The 14,741-nt window shown below is 39.2% G+C and overlaps 7 protein-coding genes across 10 annotated transcripts; 3 read left to right on the top strand and 4 right to left on the bottom strand.

Annotated features, from left to right (window-relative positions):
* Positions 1-207: 207 nt before the first annotated feature.
* On the bottom strand, positions 208-2,498 carry LOC130701306 (carboxypeptidase B-like). Its single transcript, XM_057523274.1, has 12 exons — positions 2,357-2,498; positions 2,058-2,273; positions 1,891-1,987; positions 1,664-1,811; positions 1,473-1,578; positions 1,343-1,400; positions 1,213-1,282; positions 907-1,142; positions 741-825; positions 618-652; positions 479-555; positions 208-391 (listed from the first exon to the last, which is right to left on the bottom strand). Exons 1-12 carry the CDS (start codon positions 2,422-2,424, stop codon positions 325-327), a joined length of 1,263 nt encoding a protein of 420 aa, XP_057379257.1. The 5' UTR covers positions 2,425-2,498; the 3' UTR covers positions 208-324.
* LOC130701324 (peptidyl-prolyl cis-trans isomerase H-like) lies at positions 1,191-6,131 on the top strand. 2 transcript variants are annotated; one of them, XM_059497269.1, is made up of 5 exons: positions 1,191-1,194; positions 5,369-5,455; positions 5,522-5,698; positions 5,758-5,850; positions 5,905-6,131. In XM_059497269.1, the coding sequence occupies exons 2-5, from the start codon at positions 5,372-5,374 to the stop codon at positions 6,100-6,102; spliced, it is 552 nt and encodes a 183-aa protein (XP_059353252.1). In that variant the 5' UTR covers positions 1,191-1,194; positions 5,369-5,371; the 3' UTR covers positions 6,103-6,131. The 2 variants fall into 2 exon arrangements, with proteins under 2 accessions (XP_059353252.1, XP_057379281.1); XM_057523298.2 differs by lacking the exon at positions 1,191-1,194 and having other exon boundaries at positions 5,299-5,455.
* On the top strand, positions 3,364-4,896 carry LOC130701317 (serine/threonine-protein kinase mos-like). The gene is made up of 5 exons (XM_057523291.2): positions 3,364-3,870; positions 3,938-4,151; positions 4,211-4,370; positions 4,442-4,606; positions 4,668-4,896. The coding sequence occupies exons 1-5, from the start codon at positions 3,516-3,518 to the stop codon at positions 4,824-4,826; spliced, it is 1,053 nt and encodes a 350-aa protein (XP_057379274.1). The 5' UTR covers positions 3,364-3,515; the 3' UTR covers positions 4,827-4,896.
* Positions 4,815-5,363, bottom strand: LOC130701333 (U6 snRNA-associated Sm-like protein LSm5). The gene is made up of 3 exons (XM_057523307.2): positions 5,221-5,363; positions 4,967-5,164; positions 4,815-4,891 (listed from the first exon to the last, which is right to left on the bottom strand). Exons 1-3 carry the CDS (start codon positions 5,251-5,253, stop codon positions 4,853-4,855), a joined length of 270 nt encoding a protein of 89 aa, XP_057379290.1. The 5' UTR covers positions 5,254-5,363; the 3' UTR covers positions 4,815-4,852.
* LOC130701336 (probable phosphorylase b kinase regulatory subunit beta) lies at positions 5,923-12,021 on the bottom strand. 3 transcript variants are annotated; one of them, XM_059497243.1, is made up of 21 exons: positions 11,876-12,021; positions 11,172-11,383; positions 10,971-11,106; positions 10,690-10,906; positions 10,421-10,617; positions 10,196-10,355; positions 9,940-10,137; positions 9,809-9,877; positions 9,405-9,731; positions 9,081-9,089; positions 8,739-8,799; positions 8,548-8,675; positions 8,144-8,489; positions 7,804-8,085; positions 7,602-7,724; positions 7,451-7,539; positions 7,256-7,389; positions 7,013-7,183; positions 6,751-6,955; positions 6,541-6,684; positions 5,923-6,478 (listed from the first exon to the last, which is right to left on the bottom strand). In XM_059497243.1, the coding sequence occupies exons 1-21, from the start codon at positions 11,893-11,895 to the stop codon at positions 6,269-6,271; spliced, it is 3,438 nt and encodes a 1,145-aa protein (XP_059353226.1). In that variant the 5' UTR covers positions 11,896-12,021; the 3' UTR covers positions 5,923-6,268. The 3 variants fall into 3 exon arrangements, with proteins under 3 accessions (XP_059353226.1, XP_057379293.1, XP_059353227.1); XM_057523310.2 differs by lacking the exon at positions 11,876-12,021 and adding an exon at positions 11,589-11,663; XM_059497244.1 differs by lacking the exons at positions 9,081-9,089; positions 11,876-12,021 and adding an exon at positions 11,589-11,663.
* Positions 12,022-12,070: 49 nt separating this feature from the next.
* On the bottom strand, positions 12,071-12,790 carry LOC130701330 (prefoldin subunit 1-like). Its single transcript, XM_057523303.2, has 3 exons — positions 12,660-12,790; positions 12,348-12,599; positions 12,071-12,274 (listed from the first exon to the last, which is right to left on the bottom strand). Exons 1-3 carry the CDS (start codon positions 12,696-12,698, stop codon positions 12,173-12,175), a joined length of 393 nt encoding a protein of 130 aa, XP_057379286.1. The 5' UTR covers positions 12,699-12,790; the 3' UTR covers positions 12,071-12,172.
* Positions 12,791-12,964: 174 nt separating this feature from the next.
* On the top strand, positions 12,965-14,683 carry LOC130701316 (methionine aminopeptidase 1-like). The gene is made up of 7 exons (XM_057523290.2): positions 12,965-13,264; positions 13,326-13,501; positions 13,555-13,777; positions 13,837-13,968; positions 14,041-14,184; positions 14,260-14,325; positions 14,415-14,683. Exons 1-7 carry the CDS (start codon positions 13,054-13,056, stop codon positions 14,579-14,581), a joined length of 1,119 nt encoding a protein of 372 aa, XP_057379273.1. The 5' UTR covers positions 12,965-13,053; the 3' UTR covers positions 14,582-14,683.
* The last annotated feature ends 58 nt before the right edge of the window (positions 14,684-14,741 follow it).

Consider the following 14,741-nt stretch of genomic DNA (forward strand, 5'->3'; position numbering starts at 1 on the left):
TATCAGACTTACAACTTTCAAATTTTTTTTTATGTTTCAGGTAGGTTAATGGCAAAGATAACAGCAAACATAAATGTATTTTAGTACAATATGAACTACGAGAACACTACGTGGATCCTTTAAAAAAGACGAAATCCTGTAAGGTAATTTTCTTTTGACTTCTATTAAGTGCACCGTTTTTCCCTTAACGATGAAAGGAGCTAATGGTTTGCAATGGATATTTGTGTATTACGTAATTATTAAAAACAGTGTTTTAGTGAATGTTACGCCAATTATTTTTCTACCAGCCCAAATGGAATTGATGCTGGTCCAGTTCTTGTATCTTTAGAAAAGTGATTCAGCCATCACCTTAATGGCCTCCCAAACCTCCAAATTGTTGGGGATAATTTGCCTACATTTTCGAAAGCAAATGTTTGGTCATGAAAATTATTCTTAACAACCAGTAAAAATCAAAACACAGTGTATACACTGAACTCACCGAGCGGGAAGCTCAAATCCGTAGAGACCTTCATCGCGCATCTCAACGGTGTAGGAGAATGGGATTCCAGCTCCACCCTTTAATTAATTCAGATTTAACATTTTTCCGACAGAACTGCACTATGGTTTTCTTTTGTTACCTTAGCCCAGTCATCACTGCCTCCAGATGCGACATCTAGAAGTCAAGTAAGAACAAATTTAAGTATGCTGCTTTTGTTTTAAAATAAAGTAAGCATTAGTTAATCAAATTTACGATGTCTTACAGAGAACGTTGGTAGAGGATCCAATGGTGTATCTTGTTCCGTAGACTGCAGTCAATTGGTTAACAGCTGAGACAGCCAAATTGTACTGCAATTTAGAGGTAACAATAAAAGCTATATTTTTTTTTTATTAAAAGCTAAACAAAGAAACGTGGAACAAGGTGCTTACAAGCTGAGTGTAGTCGCTTGGCAGAGCGGAGGTGTAACCCCATGGTGTCAGCCAGTATTGCCCATAAGCGTGGAAGGTTAGGTAAATCTGAGCCTGATTAGCAACGCCGAGGATAGCATCACGAACATGTTGCGATTCAACCTCGCTGAAAGCGGCGCCACCATGGAAAGTATCTGAGCATCCGTTAGCAGAGCTTCCTCCCTCGTTCCAGTGGAAACCAAAGTTTCGGTTCATATCTTCATGATACCAGTAAGCACGTAAATGAAATTTCATTTTCACGTTCGATATATTAATTCAAAGCTATACCTGTTCCCATGCAGCTACTGCCACCAATTCCGTTGTTATTAGGTCTACGGTTCTTACGCCACAAGCGATCCTATAGATTTCAACTAGAATATTACGATGCAATTCAACCCAGAGTATCGGATCTACTTACGCCCAAAGGTGCGAAGGTATACTGGTAACCATCTGGGTTGATGACGGGCATGATGTACCTTTCATATATTGGAAACGTAAAAATTGAAATGCTTGTTTTTCTTTGGATAGAACTCGGAAGGTTTTAGTACCAGTCTACGTTGTCAACGTATTGCGGATGGGCAGCGTAGTTCTCAACAAGCTCGTTGATCAGCCAAGTAACGAAGGCGGGCGAAATCCACTCACGAGCGTGAATACCTTTTTACGGTAGGTGAACATAGTTACAATAGTTCGGCTTAAATTTGTGAACCTATTCACGGTTTTTTAGAACGATAATACTTACCACCATCGATGACAATGGCTTTCTTGCCAGCTCCACCAGAAGAGATCTTTACCAAAGGAATATCTCGTCCTTCATGAGATCTGCCGATGCTGGAAACTGTGACAAAGTTAGGATGGGCAGCAGCGATCTCGTTAACAAATGCCGAGATCTTTTACCCGAAGAATTATCAATGTTTTTAATAAGTTTAATGTGTCGTCATAGTTTCTTTTTTTTTCTAGTCTACGTACTGCGTTGAAGTCGTAGTAGCTGTTCCAGTCAACTGAGTAGCGAGGAGTGGCAACGCGGGGTATCTGAGCTCGTTCTTCGCGCGCCATATCGAGAACACTACAGTATTACGTGCAAATTCTGCTGTTTTATAAGGATGAATGTTTATAATGATCTAGCTGAAAATTACGTCTGGACGTCGATCATCTTGACGCGGTACTCCATACGGAAAGCATGCATGAGCTCGATAAAGGTGGCAACGCGTGCTGGAGGAACCATGACGTCCATAGAGATGTCAATGCCACGCGGAGCAACCCAGAAATCGTAATCCTCGCTTTGCTCGTAGAGCTGAACAAGTGCATCGTATGATGCTCTGTCCTTAGGGGTTACCTGGAATAGCTGGTAGCTATGAAAGAACGAAATAAATTACTACCAAAATTGTTAACTTCAATAACCAGATGTCTTCTTTGGTAAGAAACTTGGTTTTACCCATCATAGCGCTTCTGCAATGCAATGGCCGAAGCCGCAAAAATAGACAACAGGATCAAAACCTTCATAATAGTCTAGGGCGTACCAGGGAAATACTGAAACAATCCAACGTCTTGATCTCTTGTTGGCATTCACTTTATAAGCTAGCATAATGCAAGAACCTATTTTATCAGTTTTGTTGTCAGTAGATCGTATCTAACATAAGCAACACCAATGACCCTAAAAGCTCAAAGTCGCTATCATGCATAAGCAAGTTTTGAAGATTGAAGTGTCAATCATAGAACACTGTGGACAAAGCTAGGACTCCATTGTTTGTACACGGTTCTAGACGGTTTTACCAAAAGATAACTTTTTTTAGACGCATGATATTAAGTCAAAGCATCTGAGTTCTACACAATTTTCCTGCTTCTAGTTTATTTTATGTTTCTACACTTTGGGATACAATGGTCATTAGCTATGTAATACATCATTACAAGTAACTTAAAAATACCATGAAAATCTTGAAAATCATGCTACTGACAGATACTGCTTGTCTCTGCCACTATTATATTAAAATGGACAACGAAAACTCCTATTGTTCTATTATTGTTGGCTCACTCTTCATTGTTCAAGCATACCAGAGTATGTGATGAACAAAAGCCATTGTTGAAATATACATATGGATCTGCATAGACTGGTATCTTTAATTTTTTTCTTTTTCTGTTGTTTTCAAGTAATGTGCAAGCAACCAGTGCAATAATTGCATTGCAAAAACTTACCATCCCCCCAAAGACTGCCATGTTACTCCAGTAAGATTTCAGGTATTACCATACTTTTCGTGAGATTGCTAAATAGAGCTTTTAGCCTTTCCCGAATAACTACGACATGTAAATCTAAAAGCTGAGTAACAATTAACAATGCAAATTTGCATTGTGAATATACGAACCCCCCCCCCCCCATCCGCGAGATGTAGAAAGATTTATATGACAACGTTGAGGCATATATGTAAACAGACGGACTGGGTTCGAAAAGTTTTGAGGGAAATTAGAATATTTTTGTTGAGAGGTGGGTGTATCCGCTCGAAAAGCTTTTAGAAAAGGAGAAAACGTCCAAGTAGAGTCTTAGCTGCTCTTCCTCTTTTAACATTTAAGGGCTGACTTCAAGTTTTGTATATCAGGACATGTCGCGGTCGCCGTGTGTTGCAGCCAGTCTAAAAAACTTTTTACCTATTAAAGATTTTAAGAGTCCCAATCACTTAAGATTGAGCCCTGCCCAAGCTGTTCAAACTCAATATCGCACTTCGCTCTCACCTTTCCCCCAGTGCAACCCTCAGCCCACGCCTTTATTGTCCCCATCTCCTAGTCATTTTAATTTCCCCAGCCCAAAAAATTTTTTTCAGCAACGTGATTGTATCTCACTTTCTGTTGATAGTCCCCAAAGGCTGCTTTTTACTACAAAAATTAAGACCACTCTCAACTCATCTAACATATTAGGACGGGGAAGGTTTGGTCAGGTAGTGTTGGCAAAATACAAAGGTATATAAAAATTCAACTTTAAAGTAGTAAGCAGTGTACATGTTATGATCTAGAATATTTTTCCTAGATGCCCAAGTTGCAGTTAAAATTATAAAAAATGCAGCCAAGGAACAAATCTTCGAAACTAATGGGGAAAAACTATCACATCCAAATATAGTCAGCACTCTGAAAATAGAGAGGCTTGATGATGATGTCCTAATTTTAATGGAACCCTGGGGTTCCCTCAACCTACAACAGTTCCTGAGCATGTCATTAAAAATTCCTTGGGAAGATGTTTTGAGGTACCCTACTGGACTTTCTAATATTGCTAATGGGAGTTAACTGTTTTTTTTGTTTTTAGCTATTCAAGGCAGTTAGCCATGGCCCTTGACTATTGTCACGCAAATGGCGTACTTCATCTTGATGTGAAACCAGCTAACGTTATGGTAAATGGTGAAAAGTGGATTAAGTTAGGGGATTTTGGTAATTCTGCCAGTGTCCAACACCTTGAATTTTTCCAGGTGAGGATAACTATTTCGTGTTTTTCAATACCTATGGACCTTGTGAAAACTTAGATCTCAATTAATTCTAGTACCAGCAAAGAGTAGGTACAGTTTCTTACTGTTCTCCAGAGCTACTTCAAGGTGATATTCCATCAACCAAATCTGATGTCTATTCTTATGGAATAACATTGTGGCAATTCCAGCACAACCAAATACCTTTTTCTGATTTGGATTGGCCCACTGTGGCATATTTGGTATTCAATTAATTGTCAACACTGGAATAGCATTAATTTAAAAAGGTACTGCTTAACTCAGGTTGTTGCGAAGGATGAAAGACCTAGCCTCACTGTTACCACTATTGATGAAGATGAACAAATATTTGTTAATCTCTACCAAAACTGTTGGCAGCCAAAACCAGAAAATCGCCCTTCTATGGTAGAAATAGTAAATCTTCTGAAAAACTTGGGTGAATGATGTATTTTCTTTTGAAGTTTAAAAAATTATGAATGGGTTTCTGGTCCTTCTCCACCTGGAACCAACTAAATGTCAAATGATACAGCTGTTAATGCAAAAGGAAAATAAAAAAAGAAATAAAATGTCTAAAGTGTGCTCACCATAGTGATGTTGTTGCCATTTAGTAGGATTTGGTCCAATTTTGTAACTCTTCTTCCTTCGGGGGTAGATTCAAATTCAGACACGTCTTCTAACACCATGTTGACAAAATCGTCGAATCCCAATAAAGTACCCACAATCTCTTTATCATTTTTCATGATAATATGAATTCGTGAGCCGATACATTTATCAACCAATTCCTGTAATAATAGATATTTTGCAAATGAAAAAAGCTGGAAACCATTTTTCTTATTACCAGAGGTAAAAGCGTGGGTACGGGTGCAGCCATTTTCGACTTGAAATTACCACTTCTTTGATTTCTATAGCAGGCGAAAATACTTTAGCTTCGTTCGTTGCTAGAGGTTACCTACGACGCTTAGTCTGCTTGCTCACGAGTGCTGAAGAAAATGCCGACATGGAATCAGATACAAGGGCAGTTAAGGCATCCCAATAATCCTGTGGTGTTCTTGGATGTCACAGTGGGATCAACAGTAAGACATAATTGCAAATGTACATTTATGGTAAATCTTAAACTTATTTTTATAATACGATGACAGGACATAGGACGGATCATCATAGAGCTGTTTGCCGACGTTGTACCGAAGACTGCTGAGAACTTTCGGCAATTTTGCACAGGAGAATTTAAACGTGATGGAATACCCACTGGATATAAAGGAACCTCGTTTCATAGAGTTATTAAAGATTTTATGATCCAAGGCGGTGACTTTCTTAACGTAAATTTAAATTATGATATAAGCTGATGTTACAGAAGTAATTATTATTTTTTTCTCAGGGAGATGGAACAGGATGTTTAAGCATTTATGGTGAGACATTTAATGATGAAAATTTCAACTTGAAACATGATTCACCTGGCCTTTTATCAATGGTATTATCTAGGATTCTTGAATTTAGTATATAATCTAAATGTGACTTAAAACAGGCAAACAGTGGCCGTGACACAAATGGCTCTCAATTTTTTATTACATGCGCCAAGTGTGATTTCTTAGACGGGAAACATGTTGTGTTTGGCAGGGTTCTTGATGGCTTGCTTGTGGTGCGAAAGATAGAGAACGTCCCTACTGGACCAAACAATAAACCCAAGATTCCAGTTTCTGTATCCCAATGTGGTGAAATGTGACTAAAAATTAATACATAATTTTTTCTACCTAGTGACAGCAACAAAAATACTTTCACAGCACACATGCCTATATGCATCTGCTACAGGTACAAGGAAAATTTAAGCACATAACAACAACGAAAAAGAGTGCAAAGGAAACCAGAAATCTCTACTTCAACCAATGTTCTTATGAAACGCGACAAGACTCGTCACAGTCATCCAGATTTTCCGTTTCCAAATCTCCGCGAAGAATTGTGTTCACCACAGCACGGGCCAGATAACCGTTCGTCGTAGCTGCCGTCGCATTGTAAAACTGGGTAAGTCCAGGATCAATACTGTCTTTTTTCTGAGTACCATCGCTGTTTGGAATTTTAACTGTTTTCTCGGTTCCGAAGTCCTACGTAGTAGAGAGTATTAAGTAGTAGATGGAAAAAGAACGTATATTATATCAATCATTACCTTCATAAACATTGCTAAGGCTTCAGCAATGACAAAGTCCAAGTCAAGTTGCATTTTAAAACGCAGTTCAGGATTGCGCAAAAGAATAGTATTTACGATGCACAACAATTCGACGATTAACTGACGATATTCTGGTCGGGCAATCTAAAAGCCAAACATTTGAAATTAGCCTGTTTCTTAGAAGAAAGAGTTTTGGGTATTAGTCGTTACTTTAAATAACATGTCTTCAACCAGTAGAGAGAAATTAAGCTCAGACATCGTCATGTGGGATAAAGTGGGTTCCTGTGCTATCAAATGTCCTTGTACGAGAATCCCACCTGGCGTTTTCTTTAAAACATTCCACACTTTCTGATAGAATCCTTCGGGCACTCGGGCAAGGCAACCTTCTATCTGACGGCGCTTGTATGGCGTGAGTCTTTAAACAATAGGAACATTTAGGTAAATTTCGTTTAACATCTGTAACATAACGTACTGTAAACCCGAAAGTTTATCGTCTGTCGCCCAGTTTTTAAGATGTAATACTCGAAGAAGCAAGCGACGAATCTCACTAGGACTCCGACTTTCTAACGACTCTGGACCGCAATCCTCGTCCGTGTCTTCGTTCGGGACAACCAGATACAACCGAATAGCATTTAAAATCCAGCTATAACAATCACAAAAGAGAGAAAAAAAACGATGTTGACTAGAAATTTCGTAAAGAAAACATTTCGCTTACCCGACACGAATCTTGAGGATCCCCGAAAACAAGTTGGGATGGGTGCCAATTAACCGTCCGCAGTAAAGTAAAACTTCTTGTTGTAAAACAGATTGGACAGGATCATCGACGGGGCAATGCCGATAGATAGCTTCCTTAAAAAACAAACAAACTCTGTTAAATTTTTGATCGGACAAATTTAAATATTTTGCGTACGTGAATCTCGCTAGGCGTCATTGGTTTATCCAGAACGACTTCGACACCACCAACAACTCCAACGGTGAGTTGCTTTCCGTTGACAAGTACTAAATAGTTCAACCCATGCAAAACGTAACGAAACTGCAAAGAAATGCGTATCCCTTAGTACCTGTCGTAATGAGCGGTGAAATAGAATCGACAAGTTGGTAGAGTAGCGCAGAACACAGACGCACAGCCGACCAATGACGTAGTGAGCCTGCTAGGCGTTTCACGTGGATTAGGCGTTCACGGACTTAATCGTTCATCAGGAGAGAAACCCCGTTTTTAGGCATCGAATATAAGTAAGACGAGGGAATGCTAATTCAACGTACCTGTTAAACTGTCAATAAGGAACTCTGGGTGCTCTCTTCGTTGGATAATCCCTAAAATGTAAGCTTGAACATAAAGACCTTCGACGCAACGTAGTGCCTCGATAAGATCTGCGGTCGATTTTCCCGTGTTGAATTGCGTAAAATCATGGTCTGCCTCCGAATAGGCAATTGCTTTCGGAACATCCGTAAGACTTTGGTAACCAATGTAGTCATGGTGAACCTGGCCAAAGGGCTGTATGTTAAGCTCTTTTAAGTCGACTTGGTTCATGAAATCCAAATGCTCTGTAACAAAATTCGAAGCGTTAACGTTGCCTTTAAAAAATATTGTAAACAAACTTACCTATGCATGAGGATGAAATCAAATTCTGAAGTCTTCCTGTGCGGACCTTGAGCCCGTCACAGTGGCCTTTTTTCAACATAGCAAGGAGCTCTAGCATTTCCTTAAATTGTGGATCTCTCATGTGCTCCTCGCGGATGAGAATGCAAACGGTTGGGCGGCCTGACAGCCGCCAGTATCTTCCAACAAAATGGAGCTCCGTCTTAATATCGTCAATTAATAAAGACATATCGTGCGACAGATAGAAATCTGAGACCTCGAAGATAAGTGGGTAGCACAAAACTGTTTGGCCTGAGATTCGATAGATTTTGCTAGTTCCCAAAGCTCCAACAGGACGTGTCGGTCGACCCTATTTCCAATAAACATTAGCTACTTACGAGAATTTTCTAATTTGGCAAAACTAATACCTGAAGTCCTAGTCGTTTTGACAATCCAAGATGCTCATAGACTTTTACCAGCTCTTTTGGAGGCCAAATTTGAACAGGTTCGACTTCATGTGGCGTTTGTGTTTGAATGCCATAAGTACCCATCATTGCTATACAAAGTTTTAAGAGGTTTTAGTTTGCGTGAAAAATTTATTTGGTTTAAGTTGTCCTACCTTGAAGCCGCATTGATTCTGCTATCAAGACTATTTGCACCACTAAATCGCTGGCCGTCCCCTGTTACAGAAAAGCAATTGAGTCACGTTCTGTAGTTGTAGGCGAAAATGTACATGTAGAAAATTAAACAGTGCTTTCCCGATATACCGTGGTTAAACCAACGCCCGTTAGATTTGGTTCAAAAATGCAGTAAATTGTTTAAAAATTGAAAAATAAAAAGGAAGGGAGCGGGGACAGCGAGGATGTTGGCGGAGCGCACTGAGTGATGAGCATGCCACGTAATGACAATTTGAATTCAAAGCGGTTTCTGTATGGCATACAATCACAAATCTTGCACTTACGTGTTTACTCTGTGTTTCATCCGCGCCGCGAAGTTCCAAGGTAGACGCATATAAATATTAATTCAAAATCAATCCGACTATCGATTAAAACGATCGCTCAATAAAAGACCCCAAAAAAAAAAAACTGGCCAAGTAGACAATGAAGCCCGTTTCATTAGCTGAATTCATAAGAAACAGATACGCGAACTATTTGGTAAAAGCTTGTTAAAGTAATTTTTCGATACGATCAGGTGCACCGCAAGTGCATGAATTCAGTTTCGTTTTCACTTAGTAAAATCACTGTCTAAAAGATTTATCGCATAGAAATAAATAGTAGGAAATTACCTGAAATGCTGAATATCTGCCACCCATTTTTCTGGGGCGGTTATACGATGGCAGGTAGCGGCGAATGAGGTCTAGCTCATTGACATGCACCAATCCTTCGGCCAGTAACGAAGCAATAATATAAAGGGATTGGCCCCATAGAAAAAGATTTTCTGACGCTCCCTCTTCCGATGCTTGTCGAAGCTGAGTTCCTGGCTCTTGTTTTTCGTAATCCACGGCTTCCCGAGGAACGTAAAAATACTTCGGGATGACGGGATCACCTCTATGATCATGCCTCACTCTTGTCTTGAGCAATCTTTTATATTCTTCGACTTGTTCTGGCATGCCCTTTCGAAGAGAAAAGGGATTGAACGAGAGTTATTGTCTGATAAAAAAATGTAACCATAACCTATGGAAACAGTTACTTTGAAAAAACCATCCATCATCATGTAAAGATAGAAGATTGGCCATTCTGCTTCCACATTCTCAAACTCCTGCAATCAAATATAGGTAAGACCAAATCTTCAAATTTTCAAATGCAAAGATTGTAACCAACTCGAGTTTCGCCTTCGTGGTAGAATCGACGATCAGGATCTTCCAGGACTGTCCCGTAGCCATCTCGGAGAAAACGCTTGAAACCGTAGTTGCCTCTAAGTCGTCGAATAATCTTAGATTTAGTTCGGTTATAGAGCACATCATCGTGGGTGGCAAAGCATGGCCAAGAGATGGTTGGAAGGAGCGATGCGTCCGTGTTCTGCAAACAAGTGTCAGTTTGTAATTTAAAGCGGTTAAAGGACTTCATATGGTTTTACCTTGGAACTCGATTCTCTCGGAAGAAGAGTTTCGAAAATCGAGCGATTTCGGTTATGCGCATCTATGTCGACGTAAATAACGGAAACTGAAGATCCCTTTTCACCAAAGAGATTACACCCATTGATGGCTTCTAGTGCGGCCTTAGCCATACCAATTGAACTGAAAGAAGGACAATGGCATGATAAGCACACTACTTTAACCAATCACGTTTTTGAAAAAAAAACCTGGCATGGATTTCTGGAGTTCCATCATTGTACTTTGAACCTCTTTGCCACAATCCAAAATCAGGGGTACGATATGCTCGCTCGACGTAGTATACAAGATTTTGAATAAAAACTACCTCATCCATTGTATAAATGACTTGAAGCCCTGACTGGATCATTTGCACAAGGAAGAGCAAATAAAGAGAAACAACATCCAGCTACGAACAACAGAAATAATTCGTCCATTAATTTTCCAGGACTATCAGAGCAGAAGTAAAAATAGAATATACCTGCAAATGGTTATCAACGCATGAATCTTGATCTTTCGTCAGAACTTGACCGGTGTGTAGATGATACCGGGTGTACAGGGCATTCTGTGCCACTTGGTTCTTTTTAAACGCCTCTACTTTGTACGCGACTTGTAACCAGCAACGTAATATTCCACGAAAACATTTGACAGCTGACTGCCCGAGCTCATATGATTTACCGCGATCGTCGTCAATGCGCCTGTACAAATGACACGAAATTTTCCTCTCATCATCTCCAATTTAAGGTATTGTTTTTTTCTCACCTGTAGGCTTGATATAGGCTCCAAATAGCTGAAGCGCAGTAAATAGAATCTCGCACACTGCCAACTTCTTTGTCGATCGTTTGAGCAGGAAACAGTCCAGTGGTCGTGCTCTGGTGATGTAATAACTGTCTTTTGACTAGTTTAATTGGATTACAAAACATCACATAGTTGCTTTAAATATATTATTCGTTTCATTTTTACCAAGACCGTAGTACATGTCAAGCTGACGAACCGTGTCTTCATAATTGTTAATTTTCAAGCAAGTATCAACATCCAAATCACTAGATCCATTGCTTTGATGATCATGATAAGGTCCAAGGACACCTCCAAAATGGATTTTTTCTGTCGTTGCGGCGGTGGTGTTTCCTTGGATAGGCGACCCATGGCCTGCATGACTAGCCAGGTATGCCTGCCTTTATTCATAATATTTATATGCTTACACTTTTATCAAATACGTGAATTAAATGGAGTGATTAATAGGTTTACAGAAAACAAGCAAAGGATGTGTGCAACTAAAGAACCCAAGGCAGCCTAATTTTAGGATGTGATTGCAAACCAAGTATTTGTGCAGGTAATTTAATTGGTTCTTGGGGACAGCCTATCCCAGCAATCCGATACCTTTTGAGAAGCATTTTTTCCATTCTGAAAGCCGCACTTTTTGCTTAATTTTTTCAAAAGCAGTTCTTTCTTTTTATCTTCCTGTTCTTAACAAAGCAATCGTTTAATGTGTAAATTTTATACTATGAGCAGAAATATGTTTCACTTTCCTCATTTGAAACATAACACAAGTTATAACAGCACTGTTTATCTACTTGAATTTATACTTTATGAAAATTCTTTATTTAGCAAAGTAATCCACGGTGGATATCGTCGAAAATGATGCAGGAAACCCGATTTACTTATACCTTTTAATGCCAGACAGCATTCCTTAAAGCTAGGATCACTTGGAACCAAAATGTGAAAGTCAAAAGGTCTTCTATACTTGAATTTTTTTTTAAATTGCTATCTATAACTCTCACTTGGGTCTTTTTCTGTTTTTAAGGTATAAAACTCCAAGGACAGCAGACGATGTTTCGGCCATCTGTTAAACAAAAATCAAACTTGGTGAAGCATTTAAGCAGTTTATTATTACTTTTGCAATCAATGGAAACAAACAAGTAAAAAGCAGGACAAAATTTCCAACTGGGAAAAACCATTACATCTTAATTTTGATCTCCCACATTTGCATCTTTTCTTTGTTGGATCATTTCTCTAATGTTGTTCTCACTCTCCTTCAAGCTTCGCTCCAAGTACGCCTTTGTTCCCTTTAAGGGGTGGGTTTTGTAAATGTTATATATTAATGTACAAAATCTTAAATAAATTGGTAGAGATCCTAACCTCAAGAGTTTTAACCTTTTCTTCACAGCCTTTGATTTTATTATCAAGGTTCATGCGGGCTTCAGTTACTTCCTTCAATACAAACATACGGCCCACACTTTCGTAAGTTTTTGTATCAGTAGGGAGCTGGCTTATTTCTTTGTCAGTAAGCTGGGCATGGGTCATACTTCTTTTGAGGGTCTCAATCTGAAGATCGGCCAATTTGAGCTTCTGTGATGTCTCAACCATCTTTTGTTGTAATTCGCCAAATGCCTTATAAAAAATGAAAATTATACATACTATAAAGTCATGGAAATTTATGATTATAGCTACTTTTTTAAGTTCTAGATCCATTTGTCCTTGTTTACTCATTTTTCTAGTATTTAAAATAATTACAGCCGGTAAGATTCAAGTGACAAGAGCAGAAGACAAATTTGAGGAGAAGAATGAACCGTAAACCAAAGCTAAGCAAACTTTTACGCTTGAAACAAATAAAAGCGACATTTGTTTATTCCTCCCTCCCTATCCAATTGTTTCTTTAATTAAAAATTATTTTATTTAGGTAGAATTTCCATTATTTTAAAAATTTACTTGAGTAAAATCAACGTGGTGGCGTCATAGCTTCCGTTGTTTAGTACGCAAAAATTGCAGACGATTGTATTGCAACGTGCACGACTGAGATTGAGAATGAGCAATTTCATTTAGTGTAGAAATTTGTTTAAAAATAATGTCGACAGGGGCTCTTTGTGAAACTCCGGGTTGTAATCTAGAAGCTCGGCTTCAATGCCCCACTTGCCTAAAGCTTGGCATCAAAGGTTCCTTTTTTTGCACACAAGAATGTTTCAAGGATAACTGGAATGTACATAAGAGTGTCCACAAAAAAGAAACAGTGGCAGAGCCTGTCACTTATAACCCTTGGCCTGGCTATCCATTTACTGGTATGCAGTATGCATTGAAAGTCTTCTTCTAATAATCTTCTTTCAACCTATTTGGTTTTAGGGACTCTGCGTCCATTTCCTCAGACACCAAAACGTATTATTCCTCCACATATTGAAAGGCCAGATTATGCTGATCATCCGGAAGGGCATCCTCTTGGGGAACAATCTGCTAGAGGCAGTTCATACATTAAGGCATTAAGTGATGAAGAGAAAGAAGGAATGAAAGTTGTTTGCAAAGTAAGAATCTATTAATTTTACTTTAAATTTGTTATTAATTAGTTCTGTTCCAGCTTGGAAGGGAAATTTTGGAAGAAGCAGCCAATGCAGTTGCTGTAGGAGTGACAACAGATGAAATTGACAGAATTGTCCATGAAGCTTGTGTGGAAAGGGAGTGCTATCCATCACCATTAAATTATTATGAGTTCCCAAAATCTTGTTGCACTTCTATAAATGAAGTCATCTGCCATGGAATACCTGATTTACGACCTATGCAGAATGGAGACATTTGCAACAGTAAGGCTAATTTTGATTTTGGTTTGGTAAGACTATGTTCATTTAAATATTTTTACTAGTTGATGTCACGGCGTATCACCGGGGATTCCATGGAGACCTCAATGAAACTTTGTTCGTCGGCCAAGTTAGCGAACCTGCCAAAAAACTTGTACAAGTAACCTGGGAATGTCTCGAGAAAGCAATGGAAATCGGTACGTTGCGTCATGTAACTTCTACTGCAACTTTCAGAAGCATTAAAGTACTCAAATTACACAATTCTACAGTGAAACCAGGTGTCAAGTATCGCGAAGTGGGCGCCGTTATTCAAAAACATGCCCAAAGCCACGGCTTTTCTGTCGTACGGAGCTATTGCGGACACGGCATTCATCAGCTTTTTCATACAGCACCCAATGTCCCTCATTATGCAAGTATGTTCTTTGATACCTAGCTTTGCTGAAGCCGCGTTTGTAGAATGAATCACTAATTTACTTTCGTTTTCGCAGAAAATAAAGCCGTTGGGGTTATGAAACCCGGTCACTGTTTTACAATTGAGCCAATGATATCAGAAGGTAACTATTGAGTTGCAGCTCTCATACAGATTGTTATCCATTGGCGTTCTGGAAATTTAACCAAACCAATATCATTTAATGCTTCATAGGGGTATGGAAGGATGAGCAATGGCCGGATAACTGGACCGCCGTTACCCAAGACGGAAAACTTTCTGCCCAATTCGAGCACACGATGCTCGTGACAGAAACCGGTGTCGATGTTCTTACCCGACGCTTGGTAAAGGATGGATTGCCTTATTTCATGACCAGCCAGTAAGGTATAATGACCGATCACGTCCATGCTTGAGCATGACGGGAGTGAAATACATGCGGTATTTAAAAAAGAAAAGGAAACAAATAAAAAAAAAGAAATAAATAATGGACACAGGCCGGATCTCTTGCAGCCACAACATGTGTCTTGGCATGGTTTGGCATAG

The sequence above is a fragment of the Daphnia carinata genome, chromosome 10 (assembly GCF_022539665.2).
Source record: "Daphnia carinata strain CSIRO-1 chromosome 10, CSIRO_AGI_Dcar_HiC_V3, whole genome shotgun sequence".
Taxonomy (NCBI): Eukaryota; Metazoa; Arthropoda; class Branchiopoda; order Diplostraca; family Daphniidae; genus Daphnia; species Daphnia carinata.

Bases quoted from the DNA above. Each gene is read 5' to 3' on its own strand.
- LOC130701316 (XM_057523290.2), top strand. From the start codon at position 13,054: ATGTCGACAGGGGCTCTTTGTGAAACTCCGGGTTGTAATCTAGAAGCT. The intron at 13,265-13,325 runs GTATGCAGTATG...ATTTGGTTTTAG, and splicing joins GCCTGGCTATCCATTTACTG to GGACTCTGCGTCCATTTCCT. The intron at 14,185-14,259 runs GTATGTTCTTTG...TCGTTTTCGCAG, and splicing joins CAATGTCCCTCATTATGCAA to AAAATAAAGCCGTTGGGGTT.
- LOC130701317 (XM_057523291.2), top strand. From the start codon at position 3,516: ATGTCGCGGTCGCCGTGTGTTGCAGCCAGTCTAAAAAACTTTTTACCT. The intron at 4,371-4,441 runs GTGAGGATAACT...AATTAATTCTAG, and splicing joins AACACCTTGAATTTTTCCAG to TACCAGCAAAGAGTAGGTAC. The intron at 4,607-4,667 runs GTATTCAATTAA...TGCTTAACTCAG, and splicing joins GGCCCACTGTGGCATATTTG to GTTGTTGCGAAGGATGAAAG.
- LOC130701336 (XM_057523310.2), bottom strand. From the start codon at position 11,611: ATGGAAAAAATGCTTCTCAAAAG. The intron at 8,086-8,143 runs GTAAGTTTGTTT...ATTTTGTTACAG, and splicing joins GATTTCATCCTCATGCATAG to AGCATTTGGATTTCATGAAC. The intron at 7,725-7,803 runs GTACGTTGAATT...TGAACGATTAAG, and splicing joins CCTTATTGACAGTTTAACAG to TCCGTGAACGCCTAATCCAC.
- LOC130701324 (XM_059497269.1), top strand. From the start codon at position 5,372: ATGCCGACATGGAATCAGATACAAGGGCAGTTAAGGCATCCCAATAAT. The intron at 5,699-5,757 runs GTAAATTTAAAT...TTTTTTTCTCAG, and splicing joins AAGGCGGTGACTTTCTTAAC to GGAGATGGAACAGGATGTTT. The intron at 5,851-5,904 runs GTATTATCTAGG...GACTTAAAACAG, and splicing joins CACCTGGCCTTTTATCAATG to GCAAACAGTGGCCGTGACAC.
- LOC130701333 (XM_057523307.2), bottom strand. From the start codon at position 5,253: ATGGCTGCACCCGTACCCACGCTTTTACCTCTG. The intron at 5,165-5,220 runs GTAATAAGAAAA...CTATTATTACAG, and splicing joins TACCCACGCTTTTACCTCTG to GAATTGGTTGATAAATGTAT. The intron at 4,892-4,966 runs GTGAGCACACTT...TTTGACATTTAG, and splicing joins ATGGCAACAACATCACTATG to TTGGTTCCAGGTGGAGAAGG.
- LOC130701306 (XM_057523274.1), bottom strand. From the start codon at position 2,424: ATGAAGGTTTTGATCCTGTTGTCTATTTTTGCGGCTTCGGCCATTGCA. The intron at 1,143-1,212 runs GTATAGCTTTGA...GGTATCATGAAG, and splicing joins CAGTAGCTGCATGGGAACAG to ATATGAACCGAAACTTTGGT. The intron at 392-478 runs GTGAGTTCAGTG...TCGAAAATGTAG, and splicing joins GGATTTGAGCTTCCCGCTCG to GCAAATTATCCCCAACAATT.
- LOC130701330 (XM_057523303.2), bottom strand. From the start codon at position 12,698: ATGAGTAAACAAGGACAAATGGATCTAGAACTTAAAAAA. The intron at 12,600-12,659 runs GTAGCTATAATC...ATTTTTTATAAG, and splicing joins TGGATCTAGAACTTAAAAAA to GCATTTGGCGAATTACAACA. The intron at 12,275-12,347 runs GTTAGGATCTCT...CACCCCTTAAAG, and splicing joins AAAAGGTTAAAACTCTTGAG to GGAACAAAGGCGTACTTGGA.